Source organism: Syngnathus floridae, chromosome 18, assembly GCF_059516105.1.
Source record: "Syngnathus floridae isolate MCC-2025c chromosome 18, RoL_Sflo_1.0, whole genome shotgun sequence".
Classification (NCBI taxonomy): domain Eukaryota; kingdom Metazoa; phylum Chordata; class Actinopteri; order Syngnathiformes; family Syngnathidae; genus Syngnathus; species Syngnathus floridae.
The window spans coordinates 8,678,786-8,702,151 of NC_142430.1; the positions used below are offsets into that span (position 1 = coordinate 8,678,786).

The window sequence follows — 23,366 nt, forward strand, 5'->3', positions numbered from 1 at the left end:
TCTGTGTATTTATTATAATGGTTTCAGCATGTACTTCAGACCGTAACCACGAGAGGGCGACAGTACAATTGCAAACGTCAATTTGCCGTTAATTCACATGTTCCGTGGTCCAGTGCAGTGATTTACGTAGACGTGTATTTTTGCCCCGCAGCATGGCCAGTCTATTATATTGTATTATGTTAACTATATTATATTTTATCATGTTAATTATAGAATATTTTATTATATTAATTATATTATATCAATTATTTTATCGCATAGTATTATATGTCTCCAAATTTCGGAAGTCTTTGAAGGCACCATTTGGAGTGAGGGCTGTTGATTGGTCGAAAACCAGGAAGTTAGCGGCACCGGCGTGCCATGGATAAAGTTTTTATTGAAATTATTTTTTGCGTGTCGATAGCAAATCATATTTAAAAAATAAAAACAAATAAATAAAGTAAAATATTTATAACTATAATAAAATATAACACATAAAGCAACACTGCTACGGAAGCCCCTTAGTGTCTCATCATGAAAACCCGGAAGTTACGGTCCACAACAAGGATGTCGTCACGTTTGTAAACTTGCAAGTTATCGTACAATAGGCAGTCTTATGTTGTTCATTTAGGATGCAAAATTTAGCGGAAGGTATCTGGATGACATTTTAGAGCCACTTGAAATTTCTCGCGAACAAACGTATAGGATTTGCACGTGTGTCATTGAAGGGCATGGCGGGGTGGATGGTGCACGGGGCTATCCGAACCCTGCGACCCATAGAGCGGCTATGGTGGAATCCTCCTGTCCGGGCTTTGCACCTGAGCCCAGCCTTGTGCGCGGGTCACAACAAGTGGTCCAAAGTCAAACACATTAAAGGTCCTAAAGATGAGGCAAGAGGGAAAATGATAGCCAAATTTGTCATGATGATCAAGGTTGCAGTGAAAGGTGAACATGTTTTAAAATGCTATTTTAATTCCTGTTGGCTTATTTGATGAATAATTTTGTCATATTTGTTCTTTGTAGAGGGTGGACCCAATCCAGACATGAACGTCAATTTAGCCCAACTCCTGGAGCAGTGCAGGAACAAGAACGTGCCAAAAGCATCCATCGAGACTGCAATCAAGAATGTGGTGCGTTTAAAAACATGGAGCGTAATTCAATTCCATTAGGCTCATGGTGGGAGGTGGCATTGACATTTATTTGTCAATTAGCCGGCGACCTATCATTAAACGACAACGTATGATAAATCATATTTTCTCTGTGCTCTTTTCACAGGAAAAATCCAAGCCGGCATCACAGCATACGTTTGAAGCTCGTGGACCAGGTGGATGCCTTCTGCTCATTGAAGTTCTGACCGATAACAGCTCACGCAGCCAGCAGGATGTCCGACGAGCCCTCAGTAAAAACGGGTCAGGCAAAGCTTCCATCGTGCTTTTTTCACGATTGCATATAGACTAGCAGCAAAGCACTACTTTTGTCTGAAACAAACAAAAGTTGTATAAACTGGAATTAGTACATACTCGCTCCATCCACAGGGGAATGTTATCGGAGGGTGCCCGCTATAACTTCAGCAAGAAGGGCGTGGTGGTGGTGCCCGCTCAGAACGTCACATCCGAACGAGCGCTGGAGCTGGCCATAGAAGCTGGAGCAGAGGACGTCCAAGAGACGGAGGACGAGGACGATGACGCGCCCCTCCTGCGGGTATTTTACTCTTAGTTGCCACATTTAGGATTTTTTTTTCATGCATTGAACTCACCATTGTCTTTCCAGTATACTTGTGACAACGCGGACCTGCACAAGGTTCGAGAGTCCTTGGAGAAGCTGGGGATGAAGGTGACGTCTGCATCTTCTGAGTTTGTCCCTCGCAACCTCTTGCCTCTGGATCAGGAGCAGCTGGAGGCAGCTTCCTCTCTCATCGATGCCCTTAGCGACTGCCCCGACGTGGTTCGCATCTGGGACAATATCCAGGCTCAGAGCTGAGATGCTTTCTGGAGACACTTTTGTACATTGTACATTGAGATACTTTTTAGTAAATAAAGCCTATTAGAAGAGTTGACCTTAAACAACTTTCTCTCTTTGTGACTCCTTGTGAAACATTTTTGAGCCAAGAAGATTTAGAGTGGGCCATAAACTAAAGTCTGACAACCATAATATTTGAAATCACTCACCTATAAAAGGAGAAAAATTGAGTTAGCCTACTGTAGTCCTCAGTGACTCATTCGATCCAGCCCAAGCGACTAAAACACAAAATAAAAGAACTGCTATGAAAAGCCCCATTTAACCAGCTAATGTTTATACGGCATAAACAACGGTGGACTGGCTTTTAAATAAATGATGGGCCTCTGTTGTGATGCTATTTTCTTGATCACTATTGGGACAACTTTAATAAAAACAGATGAAGGTCAAAACTGAAGGTCCAATGTCATCACCAGTCACCCCCTCCTCCCATCATTATTATTGTGTCCATGCCGAAGTCAATAAAATAACACATTAGTGATATGCATGCAACATATTGAAAATTTTCTCTACCATATGGGGCGGGATACTTTCGGAATGCTCGCTGAACTTTCAACATATAGACAAAAGTCCATTTGTATGCTTTTAAGAGAAGCTGATGTCAATTGTGGAATGACCCCGGGTCCAATGAAGCCACACCGTGTCCCATGTGGAGGATCCATACGTAACCTGCTAACAGGGGAAGTCCGTTGCAAGAGCCCTCCAGCTTTATTTCTGTGTTTACCGATGATAGCCATCGATTTTCCCGCCTGGCTTCCACAACGTGGCATCGAACGTTTTTCCAGTGTTGACAAAGACATGCGAGCTGCTGGCCAGAGAGGACGGTCCCACCCTAGAGTTTGCATCCAGGGATGAGAAGAAGGAATATTCCATGGACCTTTGAATCCAATGTTTGATCCTCTTCCATGTAAAATTATTGATAGCAAGATTCATCTTTCTGTAGATGTCCGACTCGGACCCGATGAAGTGCGGGGGACCGGCCAGCAGGTCCCGATCCCCTCCGACCCCCAGGATGGAACTTCTCAGCCCTTCCAAGAAGAAGGATCGATCCCAGAACGTCACAGAGAAAGTCACCCAGGTATGATTGAGGAGTCCGTTCATGTTTTGGGGTTCTTCTGTTCGTTCAAGTTCATGACTGCTGTTAATTGGATTGCGAGTGGAAAAATCAGTAGATTCGTTGGGTGGCCGCATGTTTTCCTTCCGGGTGACGAACACGAGCGAGCTTTGATTGAGCCGCGGTTCAATCGGGTCGGCGCCCAGGGGCTCGGCATTCTGCATCACCGCTTCTCCGGGACGCCGGCTGCTATCGGAGCTCCTCGGAATTAAAAAGCTAGAGATCCATCTTCTTGGTCCAACTGTACAATATGGATATAATCTGAAGAACTTTTTTTTTTCTTCATTGAGAAGAACTGGCTTTCGGGATGCATCATCATGGTGACAGAATCAAAGAATGCCATCTTGGCCGAGACAGAACTCAGTCTCTCAAGGTTTCTATTCAGTTAGCCGCAAAAATAAATGGACACGTCTTCATCAACCAAGTCCAGCGTCCTCCATTTTTTTTTGCTTGATAATTTTTTTTTTCTGCTTCAGGTTCTTTCCCTGGAGTCTGACGTGCTGCCGGAACACAAACTCCAAGTCCCGGAGACGACGTGGTGGATCTTGCTCCACTACAGCCCCTTCAAGGCCTTCTGGGACTGGATCATCCTTCTCCTGGTGCTCTACACGGCAGTGTTCACGCCATACTCGGCGACGTTCCTCTTGGACGAACACGGTGACGTGCGTCAGAGGATCTGCGGCTACACGTGCAACCCGCTCAACGTGGCCGACCTGATGGTGGACGTGCTGTTCATCGTGGACATCGTCATCAACCTGCGTACCACCTACGTGGACCGCAACGACGAGGTGGTGACGCAGCCCAGCCGGATCGCCAAGCACTACATCAAGGGGTGGTTCCCTATCGATCTCTTCGCGGCCATCCCCTTTGACCTTCTCATTTTTAGGTCCGGCTCTGACGAGGTGAGACCATCAGCGACGATTCCCGACCGATTCTATGGCTTTGATCCATCGGTTCCTCACTTCCACAGATGGCGACCTTAACGAGTCTGCTGAAAACAGCTCGCTTGCTGCGCTTGGTCCGCGTGGCGAGAAAGCTGGACCGCTATTCCGAGTACGGCGCCGCCGTTCTCTTCCTGCTCATGTGCACGTTTGTGCTCATCGCCCATTGGCTGGCCTGCATCTGGTACGCCATCGGCTTCGTGGAGAGGCCCTACACGGAGACGGGTTGGCTGGACAACTTAGCCGAACAACTGGGCAAGACGTACAACGACAACGACTCCAGCTCCGGCCCGTCCGTCAAAGACAAATACGTGACGGCTCTCTACTTCACCTTGAGCAGTCTGACGAGCGTCGGCTTCGGGAACGTCTCTCCCAACACCAACTCGGAGAAGATCTTCTCCATCTGCGTCATGGTCATCGGCTGTGAGTCAATCGATTCTTCAACTCGGCCAATGACAGCTATCTTGGATTTATTTGTCTTCCTCCCGCTCAGCTCTTATGTACGCCAGCATCTTCGGGAACGTGTCGGCCATCATCCAGCGGCTCTACTCGGGGACGACTCGCTACCACACCCAAATGCTACGTGTCAAAGAGTTCATTCGTTTCCACCAAATCCCCGTTAGCCTACGCCAGCGACTGGAGGAATACTTCCAACACGCGTGGTCCTACACAAACGGCATCGACATGAACGCCGTGAGTTTTACTCGATGATAATTACCCGAGGAGTTCGCATCACGGTGGTCTTCTCCTCCGCAGGTCTTGAAGGGCTTCCCGGAGTCCTTGCAAGCGGACATCTGTCTGCACTTGAACCGATCTCTGCTGCAGACGTGCAAGGCTTTCCGCGGAGGCAGCCAGGCCTGTCTCCGTGCCTTGACCATGAGGTTCAAGACGGTCCACGCACCTCCTGGGGACACCCTCATCCACTGCGGTGACATCCTCGACTCGCTCTTCTTCATCTCCCGGGGTTCCATCCAGGTCATCAGGGACGATGGGGTGGTTGCCATACTAGGTAAAGAACACATTTAATCATCTCTACCGAGCGTGATGTCAAATATCAAAGTCCAAGATGTGTCTCCTACAGAGAAGGATGACATCTTCGGCGAGCCCATCCACCTTTACGACGAGCCCGGGAAGTCAAATTCCGATGTGCTGACGATCACTTACTGCGACCTTCACCGGATTCGGAGAGACGACCTGCTGGAGGTTCTGGATATCTACCCGGGCTTTGCCGACAACTTCTGGCGGAACCTGGACTTGACCTTTGACCTCAGGGATGTAAGTTTGGGAATATTTCATATTTTTGGACTCAAAACAGCAACATCGATTTTTGTGCTGTCTACCAGGCAGATCAAGCGGCGCCGACATTAACTGACGATTCAGGGGACGACAGCGATTTCCGTCACAGGTCGAGACGCAAAATCCACTCTTTGGACTGCAGAATCAGACCAGGTGAGGCGTACCAAAGCACCGCTTTTACCTCAATCATTAAATCTCCATATTCCAAAAACAGATGGAATGGATCACGAGGACTCCCACCCTCTTCAGTCCTGCCGCCATCGCTGCTCCCCACCCCAAGCCCACTGGGAAGACGCTTGTAGCTGCGGATCCCAGTGTTCCCAGTCCAGCGAGGACTTGACGAAACCTCTGGCTCAGGGCGCCGAAGTGGACTTTTACCCCTCCAAAGAAGGAAGACGGGAATACGCCCCCTCGGAGGTGCAGCTGCTCCATCCCGGTGGGACTTCGGTGGACCACAATTGTCAAGGTACTACCGTCATGTGACTTGAAATAAGTCACATGACTCAAGAGGTTTTTGTCTCCATAGCGTCATCTTTAAATGTGCCAGAAATGTTGCACTACTGGACAGATCGCCGATCTCAACAGTTGTCCGGTCGGGCCTGGCGATCATCTTCGGTCCGCGACTCGTACCATCCGCCACCTTTCATCGAAGAGCGACCCAGCGAGCTCGAGTCTCGACTGGAAGTGTTGCATTCACAGCTCAACAGGTGAATTTTAAAAATGTTGCAAAATTTCGGCAAGCTTTGCTTTACGCACGTTTGACCTCCTCAGATTGGAGACGCGCATGACGGCTGACATCAACGTCATCCTCCAGCTTCTCCAACGGCAGATCGCTCCCGTCCCTCCGGCTTACAGCACCGTGTCATCTCGGACACTCTCAACGGACTCCACGGGGCTTTACGGCGGCGGCGCCGGGACGCCGGTTCTGCACGCCATGTACCCCGTGGCTCCCTTGCAGATCGACAGCCCGGTATCGTTAACCGTCACCATTCATCTCCATCTTGATCAACTCTGATGACATCATATTTTTACATGTGTTACTCTAGACCTCCACCCACTCAGATATGAAATTCACGGCATCCGGCGGAACCCCCGAAACAGATCACGGTTCAACCCCGGCCCGGCCGCCGCATCCCGTGAACCGGTCCACGGGCGCCTCGCTACCCGACAACCTGGACATGACCTCAGGACTGTCTGAGATCCAGAAACATCTCTCAGACCCCGTACTTCCTAACAAAACAAGCACTCGGCGGGACATTTGAAGTTGAACGGACACAGCTAGCAGAGAATACATGAATAAAAAAAAAAAAAATCGCATATTAGGTGACCAAAAGGATGAACGCTGTTTGGATCGTCTGTCGGGTAGCTCTGACCCCCGGAGGCTATCCGGGACAATCATATTGGATAAAGTCCACGAGACTATCGACCCCCACCCCATGCTGTTTGTGGTTCTATACGACCCGAGGCGCTAGTTGCGTGACCCAGATTTTAGGAACACCCTGCAGTCCATCAACGTGCACTTCTGATTCCTCTGCAGATCATCTTGACCCGGCAACACGCGGGAGTGGAAAATCTTCAGTGTCATGATAAACACATTAGCTGCATTTGTTTGGTGGTCAACACACACGCCTGCTCTTTTCCATAAATACGTGCTGTGTCCGAGAAAACCAAGCAGGAATTTGCATGTTGTTTTTCTATGGGCCCCACGAGGAAGGTATGAAATCCTCGTGCGGAACGGGTTGTCGGATTTATTCCGTTGTGATACGGCTGCTCTGAGGATGGCCAACACGTCGTCTCTTTTGGTGACCTGCACGGGCATGGAGACCGGCGTGTATTTCTGGATGGCGTCGTCGTTGATTTGTTGCGTGGTGGGTCTCCCGGCAAGTTTGGTCATCCTGTGGGATATTTTTAAGGCACACAGAACCAAAAGTGTTTTCACGTCCGTCAATCTGTTTGTGTTGAACCTGTCAATCATGGACATCATTTTTTTACTATTCCTACCAATCGCCGTCATGAATGAGATCAATCATCTGTATGACTTGTTGGGTCGTATCATCAACCTTGTGTACGCCTTGAACTTGTGTGGCCGCCCCTTCCTGATGGCATGCATGTGCGTGGATTTCTATGTGGCCATTGTTCACCCCATTTTCTACCACAGGATGAGGACTGCGACTCCCAGGGTGGTGGGGGTGCTCATCGTCTGGATCGTGACTTTGATCACAGGCGGGCTTTATTTTTGCTCCCATGAGTTGTACTTTACTTTTTTTTCCACTGTGTATTTCATCATCGCCATGGTGATCATCGGCATCTGCGACGCATTCATCATGCACGCGTTGGTCGCACCGGCCGGGAGCAGCAAAGGCGTCCACCCGCAGAAGAAAAGAGCCATTCAGATCATCACCAACAGCTTGGTGGTGGCGTCCATTTCCTATCTCCCTCCGGTGCTTCTCTTCCTATTTGGCCTCCACCTGATTTCGGATCAAGACGTCTTCATATGCACCATCGCCATTCCGGTCGCTGTGACTTCCACGTTGGGTTCTGCTGTCATGCCCCTCCTCTTTTTAAATAATTTGGGCAAATTCGATTGTCTCTGGGTTAGATGTAAGTAAGTCAAATGGAAAATTGGACATAGAGGCAAAGAGAGCGATAGATAACGACGGAGAGGATCAATAAAGGTTGTTAGATATGACTAGCTATAGATAGATGCAATAATAATTTGTGAGCAGGAAGATGTACAATGTGCACAAAAATCATAGATGTTTAATTTACTCTGCCTAAGTTTGCATAAGATCGCATTACAAATGTAAATGAGTCGCCGATGCAGGTGTGTATTTACATAACCTCGGCGGCCGCAAACATTACACACACCTTCAAAATCTGAAAGCTGCATTATGAAAATGATGAATGAGGTTTTATAATTATACTCAATTAGGTTTTTTTTTTAAATTGCAGTTCCGACTATAACCTCTAGATGTCAGCAAATGCATGTATTGACTGTATGGTCGCTTATTTAGGTACTAAAGTTGTACAAAAGAATTTAATAAAAATATTTAGTCTGCATTTTTTTTTTATTCATAAACACAACCAATATGCAAATATATCCATGGACCGTTTTCTTCATAAAATATTGTGTTTGCGTACAGATTTTACTCCGCAGTAGACTGATCAAAAAATATTCACAATATTACATACAGTATTTACATTATGGGCAAATTCTACACAAATTGAATTGTACTATTTCATTTTTCTATGTTTAGTTTGGTAGAATTCAGTTTCGGTCTAGCATATCTCATCTTTTATTTTGGGCCATTATTTATATAGCTTTTATGTGCCATTATCACATACAAATATCAGTACAACAATATTATATATATAGTATTTTTTTAAAAAAACATTTCTATTGTATAAAAAGCTTATTTCACAGACGTTAGCAATGGAAGACGGACAAGAAACCTTATTCGAAAATGGCTCAATTTTCAAATGCTGTATTAGAATGTATTTTATTAAGCGTTGCTTTTTGATGACATCATTGTCACGCCAATGCTACCGTATGTTGGAAAAACCAATCTTGCCTCCTCAAGATGGACGCGGAGGGTCTGACAATGTCTCCATTGAGTAGCTTTGGCTCTCCGGCCGGTTGACATGAGGGCAGAAAGTCGGCCGATTATTAACTGGGACGCCATTGTGTGTGTTTTGTCGCGTCGCTGGGAGGAATTTGAGCCATGCACTGACAACGCCAAGCGAGCGGCGAGTCAACAGGCCGCAAAAAAAACAACTTGGCCCTCCAGCTACATTTAACACATGGGGCATGTGTGTTAATTCTTCACAATTGTTGGAATATATTCACCGGTTTATATTTTTGATGTCAAATTTTAAGACTAATGTAAGATGATCGCTGTTTATGGTTTTAATTTTGCTGTACCTGTTAAAATGACAATCTTCGTACTCGATTTATTCCACGTATTTAAAGACTCTGCACGCTTAAAGCAGTCGGGTTAAAAGTTAGACCCAAGCAGGAAATTGTTTACCGTATACCGTGCAAACACAACGCCTCCCTCCGTCTTCACCATACAGTGTGCGTGCTGGAGAGATGGGCAGCGCATGGACTCCTCTGACCAAGAAAAAATATCTTAGAGCCCATGCGAGACCCCCGCCAGGTTTTTGAATTCAGTGAGCGAAAATACTAAGCCAGTAAAAACCCTGAAAAAAAAAAAAAACATTCCATGGTCCAGTCAAAAATGATTGGATGAAAAACGGTTGTTCCTGGACTGAATTATTCACAGCTGAGTAAACTTGCGTTCCAGAAAGGTCGGATTGTCGAGAGGAACATTGACGTCACCGGATGAGTCAAAGCGTGTCTGTACCTTCTCCCTTGGTCGGACGGTTGCGCAATCCGCCCAAAACACGCTTAGCTGGATAAGTTTCATCATTCACTCCCGTCACAAGCTGCCACCTACCGAACTTCTTCTTACGGTTTATGTATAGCCAGTCCAGGTGTCCGCCAGTCCCAGATATTCCGGATTCTCCGCCGTGGGAGTGATAAATCCGTTGACTTGTCTCGGTACGTCCCTGTCCGGTTCCGCCGGGCCATCGGTGACGGCTTTCGCTTTAGCTACTAGGTCCAGGTAGTACGGGTTGTCGAAGGCGGGTGCGGTGGAAGGGACCAAGTACCTGGGGTTCTCCACGCTGTGGCCTGACGTCAAGCCGTTCGGGAGGCGTCTGTCCACTTTGGAGATTTTCCGAGGGAGGGTGTTGGGTCGCTCCGGCTTGGGCTCGTGGACCTCCTGATTGACGTACTCTGTACGAAGGAAGGAAAAACATTTATTCTATTTGCTCCAACCGAATGCTGTGTCGGCAAATGGCGTCTGCCTACCGGGCGAGATGTGGTTGTTATTATTGACGTGATTTCTCCTGGGCAGCGTGTGATGAAGATGAGGAGGAAGGAACCCGTTGGGCCCGTCCGTCTCCAGTTCGTCCTGACTCCCGTAAGTGGGGTCTTTGCAGTAGCGGCCGGGGCTAGCCGGGGGCAGCGAGGGGTCATCCGGGGAGCCGTCCAGGAAGACCGAGTCGGACTGGCCGCCGGCCGAGGGGCTCCGTGCCAGCGTGGGGTAATGAGGGGTCCACGTACCGTTGGTGGCGCCGGCCCCTCCTGGTAGGGTGGGGTACTGATTGCGAGCGATTGTGCTGAGGGAGGGGTAGCTGCTGCGAGGGGCTGCCGCAACCACGGGGGGCTCGGCGTCTAAGCCCTGATCTCTACTCTGCGCATAATCAGACACAGAAAGGAGTTAGGAAGTCCACAAGCGGATCTTGAGAGTCAAAGGTCACTGACCCTGTAGGACTGATGTCTGGACGGCCCGTTTGACTGCGCCCCGTCTCCCTGAGCCCGGGGATAGAGGTTGGGTTGAGGCACCAGGTACTTCTCGGCATCCAGCAGCTCCCTCATGTTGTTGCCGTCCTCCTCCAGAAGCATGCGGAAGAAGTGGCTGTCCACCGGGCTGGACATGCTCATCTGCTCGTCGTTCTGCGAGCACCACGACAAAAAAGGGACGCACGTTTGAGTCAGCGTGAGGGGGTCCCATCTTTTTTGCCACGCTTACCTGAATGACCACATAGCGAGGCGGGTCCCTGGCCATGGCGGAAAAATCATTCACCAGATCTTTGAATCTGGGTCGGCTGTCTGGGTCAATCATCCAACCTTCCGTGCGGGAAAAACAATCAAGATGATTTTCAAAGGTCACCAGTCAAGACGCTGGGAAGTCAGAGCTTACATTTAACCATGATCATGTAGACGTCAATGGTGCAAATGAGGGGTTGCGGGAGCCGCTCGCCGCCTTCCAGAACATCGGGGATATCTCTGGCTGGGATCATGTCGTAAGGTTTGGCGCCAAACGTCATCAGCTCCCACACGGTCACTCCTGAGAGGCAAAAACAAGTCAGCAAAAATCACATTTGCACCACGCTGACCAACACCAACCGTAGCTCCAAACGTCGCTTTGATGCGTGAACTTCCTGTGCAGGATGGACTCCAGCGCCATCCATTTAATCGGAACCTAACAGCACAAACGTGTCGGTAAATAATTGAAAAGATAAACGGCCGTAACGCAACTTTACCTTCCCCCCATCGGCGTGATATTCCGTCTCGTCGATATCCAGCAAGCGTGCCAAGCCGAAATCGGTGATTTTCACGTGGTTGGGGTTTTTCACCAGGACGTTGCGGGCTGCCAAATCTCTGTGGACGAGGCGCACCTCCTCCAAATAGTTCATCCCCTGCGTCGACACCGTTTAAAATTCACCAAAACTAAAATAAAAACAATTTGTGCATAAAGTGACATCACCCACCTTGGCGATCTGGACACACCAATTGAGGAGGAACTGGGAGCCGATGCGATCTTTGTTCTCGCGGACGTAGTCGAGGAGGCAACCGTACGGCATGAGCTGAGTGACCAGCTGCACTGTGGAGGTCAAACAAATCCCCAGGAGGCGACACACGTAGGGACTGGCCACGCCTGCCATCACATAAGCTTCCTGGCAACAACAGCAAGGCGGAAAATGTTTTCACAGCTCCCAAATCTGTCAATAAAAAAAGTCAGACTCACGTCGAGGATTTCTTTATTAGCTCTAGGTGAGGTGTTCTCCCGTAAAACCTTGATGGCCACCGGGATCTTGACGTTTTCCCCATCGGGTGTCCACACACCCTGCAAAGACAATCATTAATTTGTTTGAGATGACCATGGTCATGGAAAAGAGTGTCAAACCTTGTGAACGGTTCCAAAAGCTCCGGCGCCGAGCATTCGGAGCTTCTTCAACTCGGTTTCTTTCAGGATACGCATCTGAGCCTGATTGGGCGAGGCGCCGCTGGGTGTCAAAGGTTCCACCAGCTGCCGAAGAAAATTCCGCCATGAAAAGCGTTCCTTAAAGCGCTGGGCTTATTATGCACGGTGCCCACCTCGTGTTCCTGGAGGATCCTCCTCAGTGTCTCTTTCTTTTTCAGCTTCTTCTGTCTCCTCAGGAAGAAGACCAGCAAGGTGAGGAGGATGAAGAAGAGCACCACGCCACCCACAGCGGCTGCGATAGTCGTGCCCGGTCTACGCCCCCAAAAAAATGCACTTATAACTTCACAGAAAATTAAATTCACATTTCTCTATTTTCAAATGAGCTTACCCCGTCTTGGGATGGATCGGGCAGCCTCTCTCATCCATCTGAGTGCATCTGAGAGAAGATACAACCGTCGTCAGATTGTTGCCTTCAGTTTCTTTACAAGATGTGTGAACTCACGACAGGGTGCAGTTGGTGTTGCACGGCAAACAATGTCCCGTGGCGTTGCTGTACTTCCAAACCGTCTGCTGGTCCTCCTTCACCCCGCTGGGGCAATGCTCCACGCAGAACTCGCCGTCCTGGAAGTTCTGGCACTCGGTGCATTGGTCTGCACCCTGCGGTGAGATGTTGTTGTTTTTTTTAAGTTCGTCTCAGCTGTTCTAAAACTTTTGAAGCATCTTACCCGCCCGTGACATGTGACAGAGGCGTTGAGAGGTCGACACTCTGCGTGACAGGCGATGCACAGGAATCCATCGGTGTATTCGCGTACAGGCCTGCAAGAAAAATTTATATATTTATTTAATATATTTTTTTAATATTGATTTGAGTGTGACAACATGAGTGAAAGGTAAGTTTTAAAGATTTCGTTTTGATTGATTCAGTGCAGTCTCACCCCTGGTGGAGGTCACACTGCTCAACACACTGAGTGCCACGCTGGAAACTCTTGCAGGACACACACTGGCCGGGCCCCGGCCCCCAACATCCACCCTCACACAGGGGGTGACACACATGCCCCTCCCTCTCTGAAAAAAATAAATAAAATTATTGATCTCCTCTCACATGATGCAAAGACAAATTTACCCACCGCAAACTTGGGGGTCTCGGTTTTGGTTGACGATATAGTGGGGCCCCTGGGTGGGATGCAGGAGGCTGCTCCAGGGTAACGAATTAGTGTAGCACAGCCGAGGGTTGTTGTGCAACAGAATCAAACCGCCGCTGATGCTACGTAGCGAACGTAGCCCGAGCGACTGAATGTGAAGGTTCTGGACGGCCAGGGAAAACACACCCCTGATAAAAAACAAAAGTGGTTTTGATTTGTAAAAAATGCAGTTAGAAGCAAAACATTGACAGCCATAACGGGACACATAATCATTCTACGAATGTGAAACACATAAGCGGACCTGGGTCGTGACTTATTTACACTCGCCTTGACCTAGTTTGAACGTGTTGTTCGCACTGACTGTTACTTTTGTCCCGGCTGACGTGTGTTGCCAGTTAAAGCAGTTGGCCTGGCTAATAATTAGCCTTTATAACCAGGCAAGTGTTTCGACTCAACACTCAGAGACTAGAGGCTTTAAAAAAAAAAAAAAAATTGCAATTCACTGATCACCGTCTTACTTGTAGAGCATCCTGCCTCGGATCACCTTCAGGTTCTCAAACACAGACAAGTCGCTCCAGGCTTCTGGCCAGGCATCAATATACAAATAACCTGCAAAGTTCAGACCAAGACATATTAGCTAAAGTCATTTATTAATTCGCTTTGCGGTATTTAAAAAAAAAAAAACAACACGAGAGGTGCTATACCTGTAATCTCCTCCAGGCTTTTGAAGGCCTTCAGGTGCTCGAGAGTCAGGCCTGATGTGTTGGTTGCAGGGTCCCTAAATGTCAAAAATGAAGAACTATTTAGGAGGAACTTTAGCGATTTTATAGCATGAATGAACATGACTGCATCACTTCCTCATTCTTATTTAAAAAAAAATAATGCATAACTTACAAAATGAAGCTCTGAGGGAGAAAGGCCAGACTTCCAAATATCTTCTTACAAGCACTGAATTGTTCCACATTAGAAGAGGTTACCATGGCGACGCCGTGGTTGTCCATGATGCCAAGGTTGTCCATCCCCAGGCCATAACACACTGGGAATTCAAGTCACAACATGACATGGGGGGGGGGGTTAGATGATTACAACTCATAAATACATGAAGCAGAACTTTAGAAGGAATCCAAACACTCACCTTTTGGACAATCTCCCTCACACTTTTCACATTTCTGCATCTCGTCCCCGTCGGGATTGGAGACGATGACTTCCTGGTTGGCTTTGGGGCAAACTAACGTGCAGGCGACGTCCATAGCTAGATAATTATCTAAAGACAAAAACCGACGTTAATCGATCACATCGTGGGCTCGCTTCTTGGAATTTTTGACCATCTGGTCTCACATGGACAGGTCTTGATGCAGGTGGCTCCAAAGGTAAACTTTTTGTCCGGGTTGGGTTTGGTCTGAAAGGTGACCGGGTCGTAAATGGTGGGCGGGGGACAATCGTACTTGCACACGCCGCTGTCGTTGAAGTGTCGGCACGCCTGCGGAGAAGAAGGCGTGAGGTGACTCTTAGTGAAATCAAAACTACAGGGGGGGAAGAAAAAAAAAATAATCCAAAGGTGTCATTTACCAGACAGTCGGAGTCTTTGGGTCCAGTACACCCGGCGGAGCACTGCATGTGACAGCAGTCGTTGGGCAGAGGGCCTTTGCATCGCTGGCAGCCTGACGTGCAACTGATCCGTGTCACTGCAGCAGGGGAAACATCTAAATGGCATGCCGTTTATAAAAAAAAACAAAAAAAAAAAACGGCACTTACAAGTTTGGCAATCCTGTGGAGTTTCTCCCCAACAGCTGTTCTTGCACACAGGTGAGCAACTCGGACCTGGCAAAGCCAAAGGTGACAAATCAAGTATGTGATTAAGGTGTTAAATATTTCAAGGGATTGCTCACAGTCGGACGCTATAGGCTGCAGTCGGTGTGGCCCGGCGTGGATGTTCTGCCCATCCAAAGTGTCCCTCCACACAATGTTCTGGGGGTCCGGGAAGCAAAGCTGAGGGTTTCCCCAAATGTAAACCACGCCCAAAAGGATCTCTGCGAGAAGATTCATGATAGATGCTCAAAAAGCAGTTCAAATGATTTTAACCTTCCTACTCGTGACCTTTTCCCAACCTGTTAGGCTCCGAAGACGAAGTGTCCTGAGTCCACCCTGACCGTCCCGGGTGTTATCCTGCACCACCAGGGCATAGCTGGAATTGTACAGCTGGCTGCCTCGGATAATCCGAAGGTTGTCCAAAGGCACCAGGCTCACGGAGACATGAGCCACCAGCACATAGCCTTGCACCTCCACAATCCCCTGTCAAACGCGGACATAAAATGTGAGATGCGATACCAACCCTTCAGGAGGGGGGGGGTTCCTCAAGGTTCACTTCTAAACCCACTGTCGTTAAAATATCAATGCAATCTTGATCTAAAAGAAACACCTGTAAGAAGGAGAGGTCCGGAGTTCCATGAAGGTGCGTAATCTCCAGGTTGCCATGGACGACCTGGCAGCCGGTGTAAAGTAACCTCAAGGTCTCGTAGTGATTTTCCAAGCTGGAGGGCAGGGCAAGCTTCATGTCCGTGCCCAGGCACACTGCAACACATTAAAAACGTCATGGGTGCTTGCGTAAGCGAGCGCACCTAGCAATTAGTCAACTCATCAATTGCTTAGAAATTATTTGGATTGTCATTCTGGAATCCACTCTGATTCTTTTATATACCACTAGGGGGAGCACTTTGCAAATCAGTGTATATTAATTGCTAGTTTTCTTGATTCTGTGATCCATCCTAGTTTATTTATTTTTGCAAAAGAAAGAGAAGTTGGCGCTAAATACAAAAGATAAATTTTCCACTAAGATTCCCCACAGTGGGCCACTAAATTGGGGGTCGTCCAATGTTGCAGTCCACAGTGGGGGTTCACACATAGCTCCCATGCTTCAGCAATCAGTCATACAGTGAATAGTCCCTCCTCCTCTTCTTCTCGAGGTTATAAATGACTTCCTCTGGCATGCTGCCAACAGCCCCGCCACGATAGTCCACGCACTTTTCCTGCCCCCCCCCCCACTTGTACTATCGGTGTCTCTCTGATACTGTGACTAAGTCTCAGGTCCAAATGAAACCCGACGGGAAGCGGCAAGTCTCTTGACAGCAAATGGCGCAATGCAAGTCTGCCAAAAATACACACCCCGGCCGTCACAGCTTGTGTCAGGTGTCAATTCCTCGCTGCTTGAGCGCTGATATCATCATGAATCGTTTGACTCGTCAAAAGGGACAAATTAAATCACAATTCGATCGATGGATAGAAACTTTTGCAAATCTGCGCCCGCAAACAGCAGCTCGGACATCTTTTAAAACCACACACACTCAAAGTTGCAGATGTGAGAAATGGGGACCAACATAACATGAACACATTTTTCCCACTCAAGAAAAAAAAGGAAAAGAGACGAGTGTTGCTCAACATACAAGCTGAACAGGATCCTACATCGGCGCAAGTCCTCATTCACGCCCGCTGTTGTTTTGAGATTAGCATCACAAACACGGCAGGCTTTCACGTTGACTGCCGCCGCAGCGCATGAGAGCAGCTGCGTTCTGCTTCAAAATGGACGGATTGTATCGGAAAAAGCGTTCGGACAAAGTCCGCCTTGTTGAAGACGAAATGAATATGAAAGTGGACCAACGAAAATAAATACATAAGACCACAAGAATTGGAGACTAGTCAATCACAGCTGGCCCGGGTGATCCTAAAATTGCATTAATCACAATTTATCATTTCTTTTTTTTAAATCTCTTTATTATGTCGTGCGTATCGCATGTATTCAAATAACAGCCCGTCGTCAGCACTCATGCACAACTGATGCTTAATATTGATTGACACTCAAAGTGCTCCGACCTGTTCCCGCCAACAATGCTCATTTGTTTACCTGTGACAAGCGACCGTGTCACGGTACGTTACGTACCGTAATGGCATCTAAAATCATTCCCGCTCAACTGCCAAGTTACACGATTACTCACAGACAGAACGCTTTCAAGGCCAGGTCCAAAATAAATCCGCCCTATCGATGTAAATATGAAAGTATCATATTGACTGCTCTTAAAACAGTGCTTTTAGTCATATTGATCTTTATGTGCTGACCTCAAAAGAATTTTTTTATGCACCCATTGGCTTATCTGACCCTGCAACAAGACATTATGGGAACCAGTGCATTCAAAATACTGACGTTGCCATGACGACATTATCAAGATTATGGGAACAAGGCGTGATTTCCACATTCAGAAATATATTATTACTATGAATACAACAGCTTTAACTTGTATTTTACTCATAGCAATAACAAGTGTTCTTCTTTGTCTCCTAACTACAGCAGGTACCTTTTACACAGTGCCGCCTAGTGTTCGGACTGAAACACTACATGAAGGCATTTTTAATCAAAATTGCAAAATGTCAACGCATTATCAAGTCTAAATTTGTAACTTTCCAGGATTCTGCAACCCACTTGTGCAAACCTGAGCTTCTCATAGGAAACTACGTGGCCACTGAGTTCAAGTGTCATGAGCAGGTTGCAACAGGTAGAGTCACCGAAAGACATAGATCAAATCGAATTAATTTCAGAGTGAAACTTAAACAGTTGGTGGTGTGCATTCAAAAGCGTGCGCAGTTTGTCCCTCCTCGCACTGGCATGCAGTCACTCAGACAGACATGACAAGTGGCTCTCTAATCAGACAATGTCCTCCTGTTTTGGAAGCACTGGTGAATAATTGACATCGCAATGATCCTCGCTTGTACAATGCACCTCTTGTTGTTGTTAGTGTTGTTTACATGCACGGCTAACTAGCTAACTAGCCGCTTGGCAGGCTGGCTGCACACGCCATAAGTTGCAAAGCAGGTTCTCATATTTGTTACCTGAGCTTTTTTTTTTTTTTCCTTTTCTTCTTTTCTACTCGCGCTGTTTGCGTATACGTGCAGTATGTCAAATTGAAACACTTTGGGGGAAGTTAGAAGTAGAAGAGGAACTTTTTGGGGCGACAGGTGTGATTCTCAGGTCGAAAGCTATTCAATGTCACACACACTTTGATTTGATTCACGGAGATTCTGTTCTACAGGGTTAAACGGTGAGCAAATGTGTGTTTGTGTGTGTTGTTTGATGCATAAAAGTCACTCACCTTCCCTGGCCAACGAGCCCGACCCTCGGAGCAACACGGCCCCGAGCAAGAGCAAGCTTTTCACCGCCTCCATCTGCAGACTCTCCCCGGGGCGACGCTAGTCCATACCCCCGACTTCCAGACGTCCGCTATTCCCGTTCAGACTTTTCTTGTCCACGATGAGGCAAGTCGCCGGTTTTTTTTTTCGTGATCAACTTTGTCTCCCCTCACACAATCTCACACTTCCTCTGAGAGATTGCGTGTCTGTTGGTAGTAAAGCGTGTCTGCGCGCGCACGACACCAAGAGCGCTCCTGTGAAGGCCTGACAGAGGCGTGGCCGGACAACCCTTATTACTTAACCCTCTGCTGGATGAATGAATGATAAAATCATTTTAGCAAAAAAAAAAGAAAAAAAATCATTCAATTGACATTGTGTTGCTCCTTCTGGTGTGCACATCTTGGCCACCTGGTGGCAGTATAATATATAATAGTACTTTACAAAGGTTCTAAATGTCCATTTTTTAAATATAATTTCATCTCCAATGAAAAGTCAGAAACCCCACAGTGTGCATTGGCTCATTTCTCCCCTAAATGACATCATTGTGCTTGTGCCAAATTAACTTGGTGCTTCCTGCTGATGTGTAAGACTCACTGACAACTCATGGAGACTTATTATTCACCAAGCCCTCTTTCCTTTCACTTTTTCTCATGCCCCTCTCTCCACGCTCGCAAATCAGGAGCGGGAGGAGGAAGAATAAAGTCCATTCATCCTCATGTGGCCCCCAGTGTCTCCACCCACAGGAGCCCGGGTCAGAGTCCAAAGCTAGTGCACCCAACTATCACCCAACAGTTCAAGTGAAGTCACTTCCTGTCAGATAAAATACCTGTCTCTGCTTTTAAAGTGTATGTTCACGATTAGAACAAATCTCAAAGAGTGCAAAACTAATTAATTTATTTTTTCAAACTGCTTATCCTCACAAAAGCTCATCAATCCACATTTAATGTAGTGATTGTCTTGTACCGCAAGAGGGAGCCAAAGACCAGCAAGTAACTGGGACTCAAGTTTGAAGCCATGTAAAGTTCAATTTCTACACAACAAAACCACACGAGTGACCGTCCTCTATCAGCAAAGAATACTTTTATTTTATTTTTCCAAGATCTTAAAATGTGCTTTTTGTGCGAGGTGGATTGGAGGGTAGGAGACAGTTGATGTGCAGCTAAAAGGGACACAAAATGTAAAAAAAGATGCTATTTAAATAATAACTTATCATTATAACACAGCACTGAACATTTTTTTATCTCTTTGAAATAAATTATGTTCATACAGCTTCTTGTTGTAAAATTGATTTTGAATATTGAAGTGATTATGAAACATACATTTAATTTCTTAGAGTGTCCATCCCATCACACTCAAACCCATAGTCAGTCACCAATTTATTAAGTGCACGTGAACTGTTGTGTTGTGAAATGCTCACAAACAATTAGCTGAAGAATTCTATGAAACAAAACACATGGTGCAGGACTATTGTATTCCATTCATTGTCCCGTCGCAAACAGAAAGGCATGAGGCGAATTCCAAACGCAACACACGGGCGGGTGCATCCCTAAAGTGCACATATGCAAAGTGGGGACAGCTCTGAGGGAAATGGGATCAGTCACATGGAAGGATGAGGCAGTGATGACACCAGAATGCAGTCACTAGGGCTGAACAATTAATCAAATTTGAATTGAAAAAGAAAAAAAATTGATTAATTTTCAAATTGTTCAGCCCTAGTTTACACATAAGGACATTTGGGGGGGGGGGGCATTCGAAGGGGATACTGCAGCAATTAAATCCATACAAAAGCCATCAAAATTCCTCTTATAATATAGAACACTTCTAGAAATGCTTCTTATTCCTTTCAAAATTTGTCTTCACGCTAAAAAAGGCAATCCAGGTGAATAAAATATTAAATTTCATGATGGCCGATCACATCGCACTCGATAAACAAAATAAAGCACCGTAAAATAATAAGAAAATAATTGAGGGAGTGGGGGATGGATTAAAAAAAAGATCAAAAGCAGCAAAGGAGAAAACAGAGGCACGAAATAAAAGAGAAATATCTCAGTCAGCAAAAAGGTCGTTCAAACAAAAACTCGTCCCATTCTTTCTAGAATAATCTACTCAACAGGGGTGACGACGCTGCCACTTTTTGCACGGGGATTTTTAGCGCCACCTATCAAAGGGAAGCGTGAACTGCACTTATGCCGAGTCGGGCTCAGAATTCAATAATGGAGAAAACGATACGTTCTCGTTCACCCTGTTTTTCCACATGGCAAATAAATAAAAATAATAAAACAATGTAAACAGTTGTGATCGATGGAAGGTGTCATGCAGGACACGAGAAAGACGGCTCTACTTCTACGTGGAGGGCTTCGGCGGCCACAATTGGAGAGAGGTGGCGCTGTCGGACGACGGGACTCCGGCCCTACTCGAACTTGACGCCCAGCTTCTCGGTGTTGAGCAGGTAGAGGCTGTCGTCGATCAGGAAACTGGAGCGACCAATGCATACTTGTTAACCATTCCAGACATGAATCATCTCTTTGAAATATTTGACCGTATTATTTGGAGGACTGACCTGTAGAAAAGGAAGTGCACGGGGATGGTGCTCAGGTGCCAAATGGCATGCGCGTCCAGAACCCACCGATAAGGTGGGAAGTCCAGCAGCTCCAGTAGGGCCAGGCCGTGAAGCAGAACAACCACCAGGCCACACTTCCACCAGTACGGCAGCGTCCGCCGGTTGCTCCAGCACCAGCACAGCCACCACAGCAGGTTCACCATGCCTTCAAGTAAGAGCCCAAGAATGGATGCTAAGCACGTTCCTAAACGGTCACCTATTAGCTACTTTGTCTTACCAAAAAAGGTGTTGGCGGCCATGTTGTAGCCATAGTCGAAACGGACAAAGGTCAAGTAGGAAATGTGTGACGTGAATGCCAAGATGAGCACCACCCCCGTGATGCTGGACACCCACGGGTGCTTCAGCCCCAACGTTCTGCCAAAGACAAGTTTTACGTTCTAACAAGTCCATTTGTTTTGTAGCAACTCGAACGTTGGCAATTACCTGACACAGCACAAGTAAATGGAGTAGAGAATGACTGCAGTAGCACAGAAATAGTCCATTTTCTGCAAGAGAACACAAAGTCCAGATCAAGGTCGAGAGATATGATTCATTTTTGTCCTGTCTGGACAAAACCAAAGCCTGGTTGGCACTGAAGTCCTTGAATATTACCTCAGTGAGGAAGGTGTCGCGTGTGTGGAACACCGTGGACCAGAACCAGGCGTTGAGCGACACCTTTAAACACAAACATCATGTCATCGAGTTAAAAAAAAACGTCCCTGCTTCCTTTTCTGCAATCGTGTTAAATAGCGAGACCAGAGAGAAGGCGTTGATGGTGTGGAACATGGGGCTCTGCCGTGGCACGGTGCTCCGGTAGCGCAGCAGCATGAGAAGGCACGCCAGGCCGTTCAGGAGAGAGGCGAGGGCGGACGCCGGCTCCTCGAAGCACAGGAAGCGTGTAAACGGCCACTGAGATACACATTAGGAAAAATAAGTCAAATAAAAGACTGAGTGTTCATCCAAAGCAACGCTGATATCCAATTAAATCACAAAAGAGATTTTGAACCTTGCCGTGGAACTGCGGGACCTCGTAGCCTCCAGCCTGGTAAAGACCAACGGTGGTCCACATGCACTCATAGCGACAGTCGTCTCGACAAGTCCAACCTGGAAGACAAATAAAAGTTATTTATAGTGTCACCAGGGGTCTTCATTCACCTGTTGCCATTTATCCACCAGAATAATACTTAAGCAGGGCCGAATAAGTGGATTGCAAACATTTTTGAAAGTTGAAATTGGGATGAATCGCTCAATGCTGGTGATGATGCGTTTAACAATAAAGAATAAGAAACACCAGAATAATTGCAATGAAACCAAATCAATGCTCCACTTTTGCAACACCTTGCTAGACAAGAAAAACCTGCTTTCAACTTGTGCAGCGACACCATCCAGTTTAGTTTTAGCCGCAAACAAAACTACTTCAAGTTATCCTCAAAAGCCTCTTAACAATATAAACATATGGATTCAAAAGCAATTGTATTAAATTATGAAATTTGTTCAAGGCTGACCAAGTTTTAATCATGACCTTTAAGTATATTATCATCTTTCTCCCATTCAAATGAATAGAAATTGTATTAATACTTTTCAGGCCGAGAATACAAAAATCTGCTGTATTTTCTATCTAATAATGGTTCACGGAATATTTGATCCTAGTCCTGGAATTTTACTGACGAGCCCTTGAGCTGGAATAATATGAAATGTGGATTAAATAAACACACAAATCAAAACAGCTGACAACAACAACAACAACAACAACAACTAGGACAGCTCACCTGTCAGCGCCATGTACTGCGGCTGGACTGCCTGGTACCACCGTAACCGAACTCCAGTGCAGTTGCTTTGGACACACTGACTCACACAGTCCCGGTACACCGAGTCTTTGTCGCCCTGGGAGCCCACCACGGTGGTCGCCGATATGAGCAGCACGACGACCACCACCAAGGCCGCTCTGCCAGATGTGCAGCGGGGGGGGCGCGGCGAGGCCATGGTCGTGGTAGTGGATCTTGGACCGGCGGTGGCACTCACAAAGGCACGGCGAGGCGACAATGGCATCGAGGGATTCCGGAACAAACAGTCCACATTACCAAATTGCCATTTCTCTGAGAGCAAGTGGTTTTGCGGTGGTGATGGTCTCGTCGGGGAACCGCCAGTCAAAGGGGTCCCCCCACCCCCTGGCCTTTGAAAAAACGTCACAACTCATGCATAACGTACTTCCGGTCAGACTTTTCAAAGTAAACTCATTTTGTAATGACGCGGTTTATTCCTTCATCTAAGTCTAACCACTTATCCATCCTTTCATTTTTAACACTGTTCGTGGAGGGTGATGAATCCTAC

At 46.9% G+C, this 23,366-nt stretch overlaps 4 protein-coding genes across 4 annotated transcripts; 2 read left to right on the top strand and 2 right to left on the bottom strand.

Annotated features, from left to right (window-relative positions):
• The first annotated feature begins 491 nt into the window (after positions 1 to 491).
• taco1 (translational activator of mitochondrially encoded cytochrome c oxidase I) lies at positions 492 to 2,046 on the top strand. The gene is made up of 5 exons (XM_088359505.1): positions 492 to 924; positions 1,003 to 1,109; positions 1,255 to 1,388; positions 1,515 to 1,680; positions 1,750 to 2,046. Exons 1-5 carry the CDS (start codon positions 711 to 713, stop codon positions 1,957 to 1,959), a joined length of 831 nt encoding a protein of 276 aa, XP_088215631.1. The 5' UTR covers positions 492 to 710; the 3' UTR covers positions 1,960 to 2,046.
• Positions 2,047 to 2,793: 747 nt separating this feature from the next.
• On the top strand, positions 2,794 to 8,331 carry kcnh6b (potassium voltage-gated channel, subfamily H (eag-related), member 6b). Its single transcript, XM_088359504.1, has 11 exons — positions 2,794 to 3,073; positions 3,586 to 4,011; positions 4,080 to 4,473; positions 4,544 to 4,743; positions 4,807 to 5,059; positions 5,132 to 5,325; positions 5,394 to 5,499; positions 5,561 to 5,812; positions 5,873 to 6,053; positions 6,118 to 6,316; positions 6,393 to 8,331. Exons 1-11 carry the CDS (start codon positions 2,939 to 2,941, stop codon positions 6,606 to 6,608), a joined length of 2,556 nt encoding a protein of 851 aa, XP_088215630.1. The 5' UTR covers positions 2,794 to 2,938; the 3' UTR covers positions 6,609 to 8,331.
• Positions 8,080 to 18,676, bottom strand: erbb2 (erb-b2 receptor tyrosine kinase 2). Its single transcript, XM_088359503.1, has 27 exons — positions 18,400 to 18,676; positions 15,681 to 15,832; positions 15,370 to 15,553; positions 15,151 to 15,291; positions 15,017 to 15,082; positions 14,831 to 14,946; positions 14,600 to 14,741; positions 14,397 to 14,525; positions 14,156 to 14,297; positions 13,966 to 14,039; positions 13,780 to 13,870; positions 13,247 to 13,449; positions 13,055 to 13,184; positions 12,845 to 12,935; positions 12,622 to 12,776; positions 12,508 to 12,555; positions 12,293 to 12,431; positions 12,102 to 12,224; positions 11,943 to 12,041; positions 11,686 to 11,871; positions 11,458 to 11,613; positions 11,321 to 11,396; positions 11,115 to 11,261; positions 10,944 to 11,041; positions 10,676 to 10,867; positions 10,220 to 10,604; positions 8,080 to 10,144 (listed from the first exon to the last, which is right to left on the bottom strand). Exons 1-27 carry the CDS (start codon positions 18,470 to 18,472, stop codon positions 9,822 to 9,824), a joined length of 3,861 nt encoding a protein of 1,286 aa, XP_088215629.1. The 5' UTR covers positions 18,473 to 18,676; the 3' UTR covers positions 8,080 to 9,821.
• An 823-nt stretch (positions 18,677 to 19,499) lies between these two features.
• On the bottom strand, positions 19,500 to 23,329 carry pgap3 (post-GPI attachment to proteins phospholipase 3). The gene is made up of 8 exons (XM_088360702.1): positions 22,805 to 23,329; positions 22,042 to 22,139; positions 21,792 to 21,944; positions 21,648 to 21,710; positions 21,480 to 21,541; positions 21,274 to 21,410; positions 20,997 to 21,201; positions 19,500 to 20,910 (listed from the first exon to the last, which is right to left on the bottom strand). The coding sequence occupies exons 1-8, from the start codon at positions 23,082 to 23,084 to the stop codon at positions 20,847 to 20,849; spliced, it is 1,062 nt and encodes a 353-aa protein (XP_088216828.1). The 5' UTR covers positions 23,085 to 23,329; the 3' UTR covers positions 19,500 to 20,846.
• Positions 23,330 to 23,366: the final 37 nt, after the last annotated feature.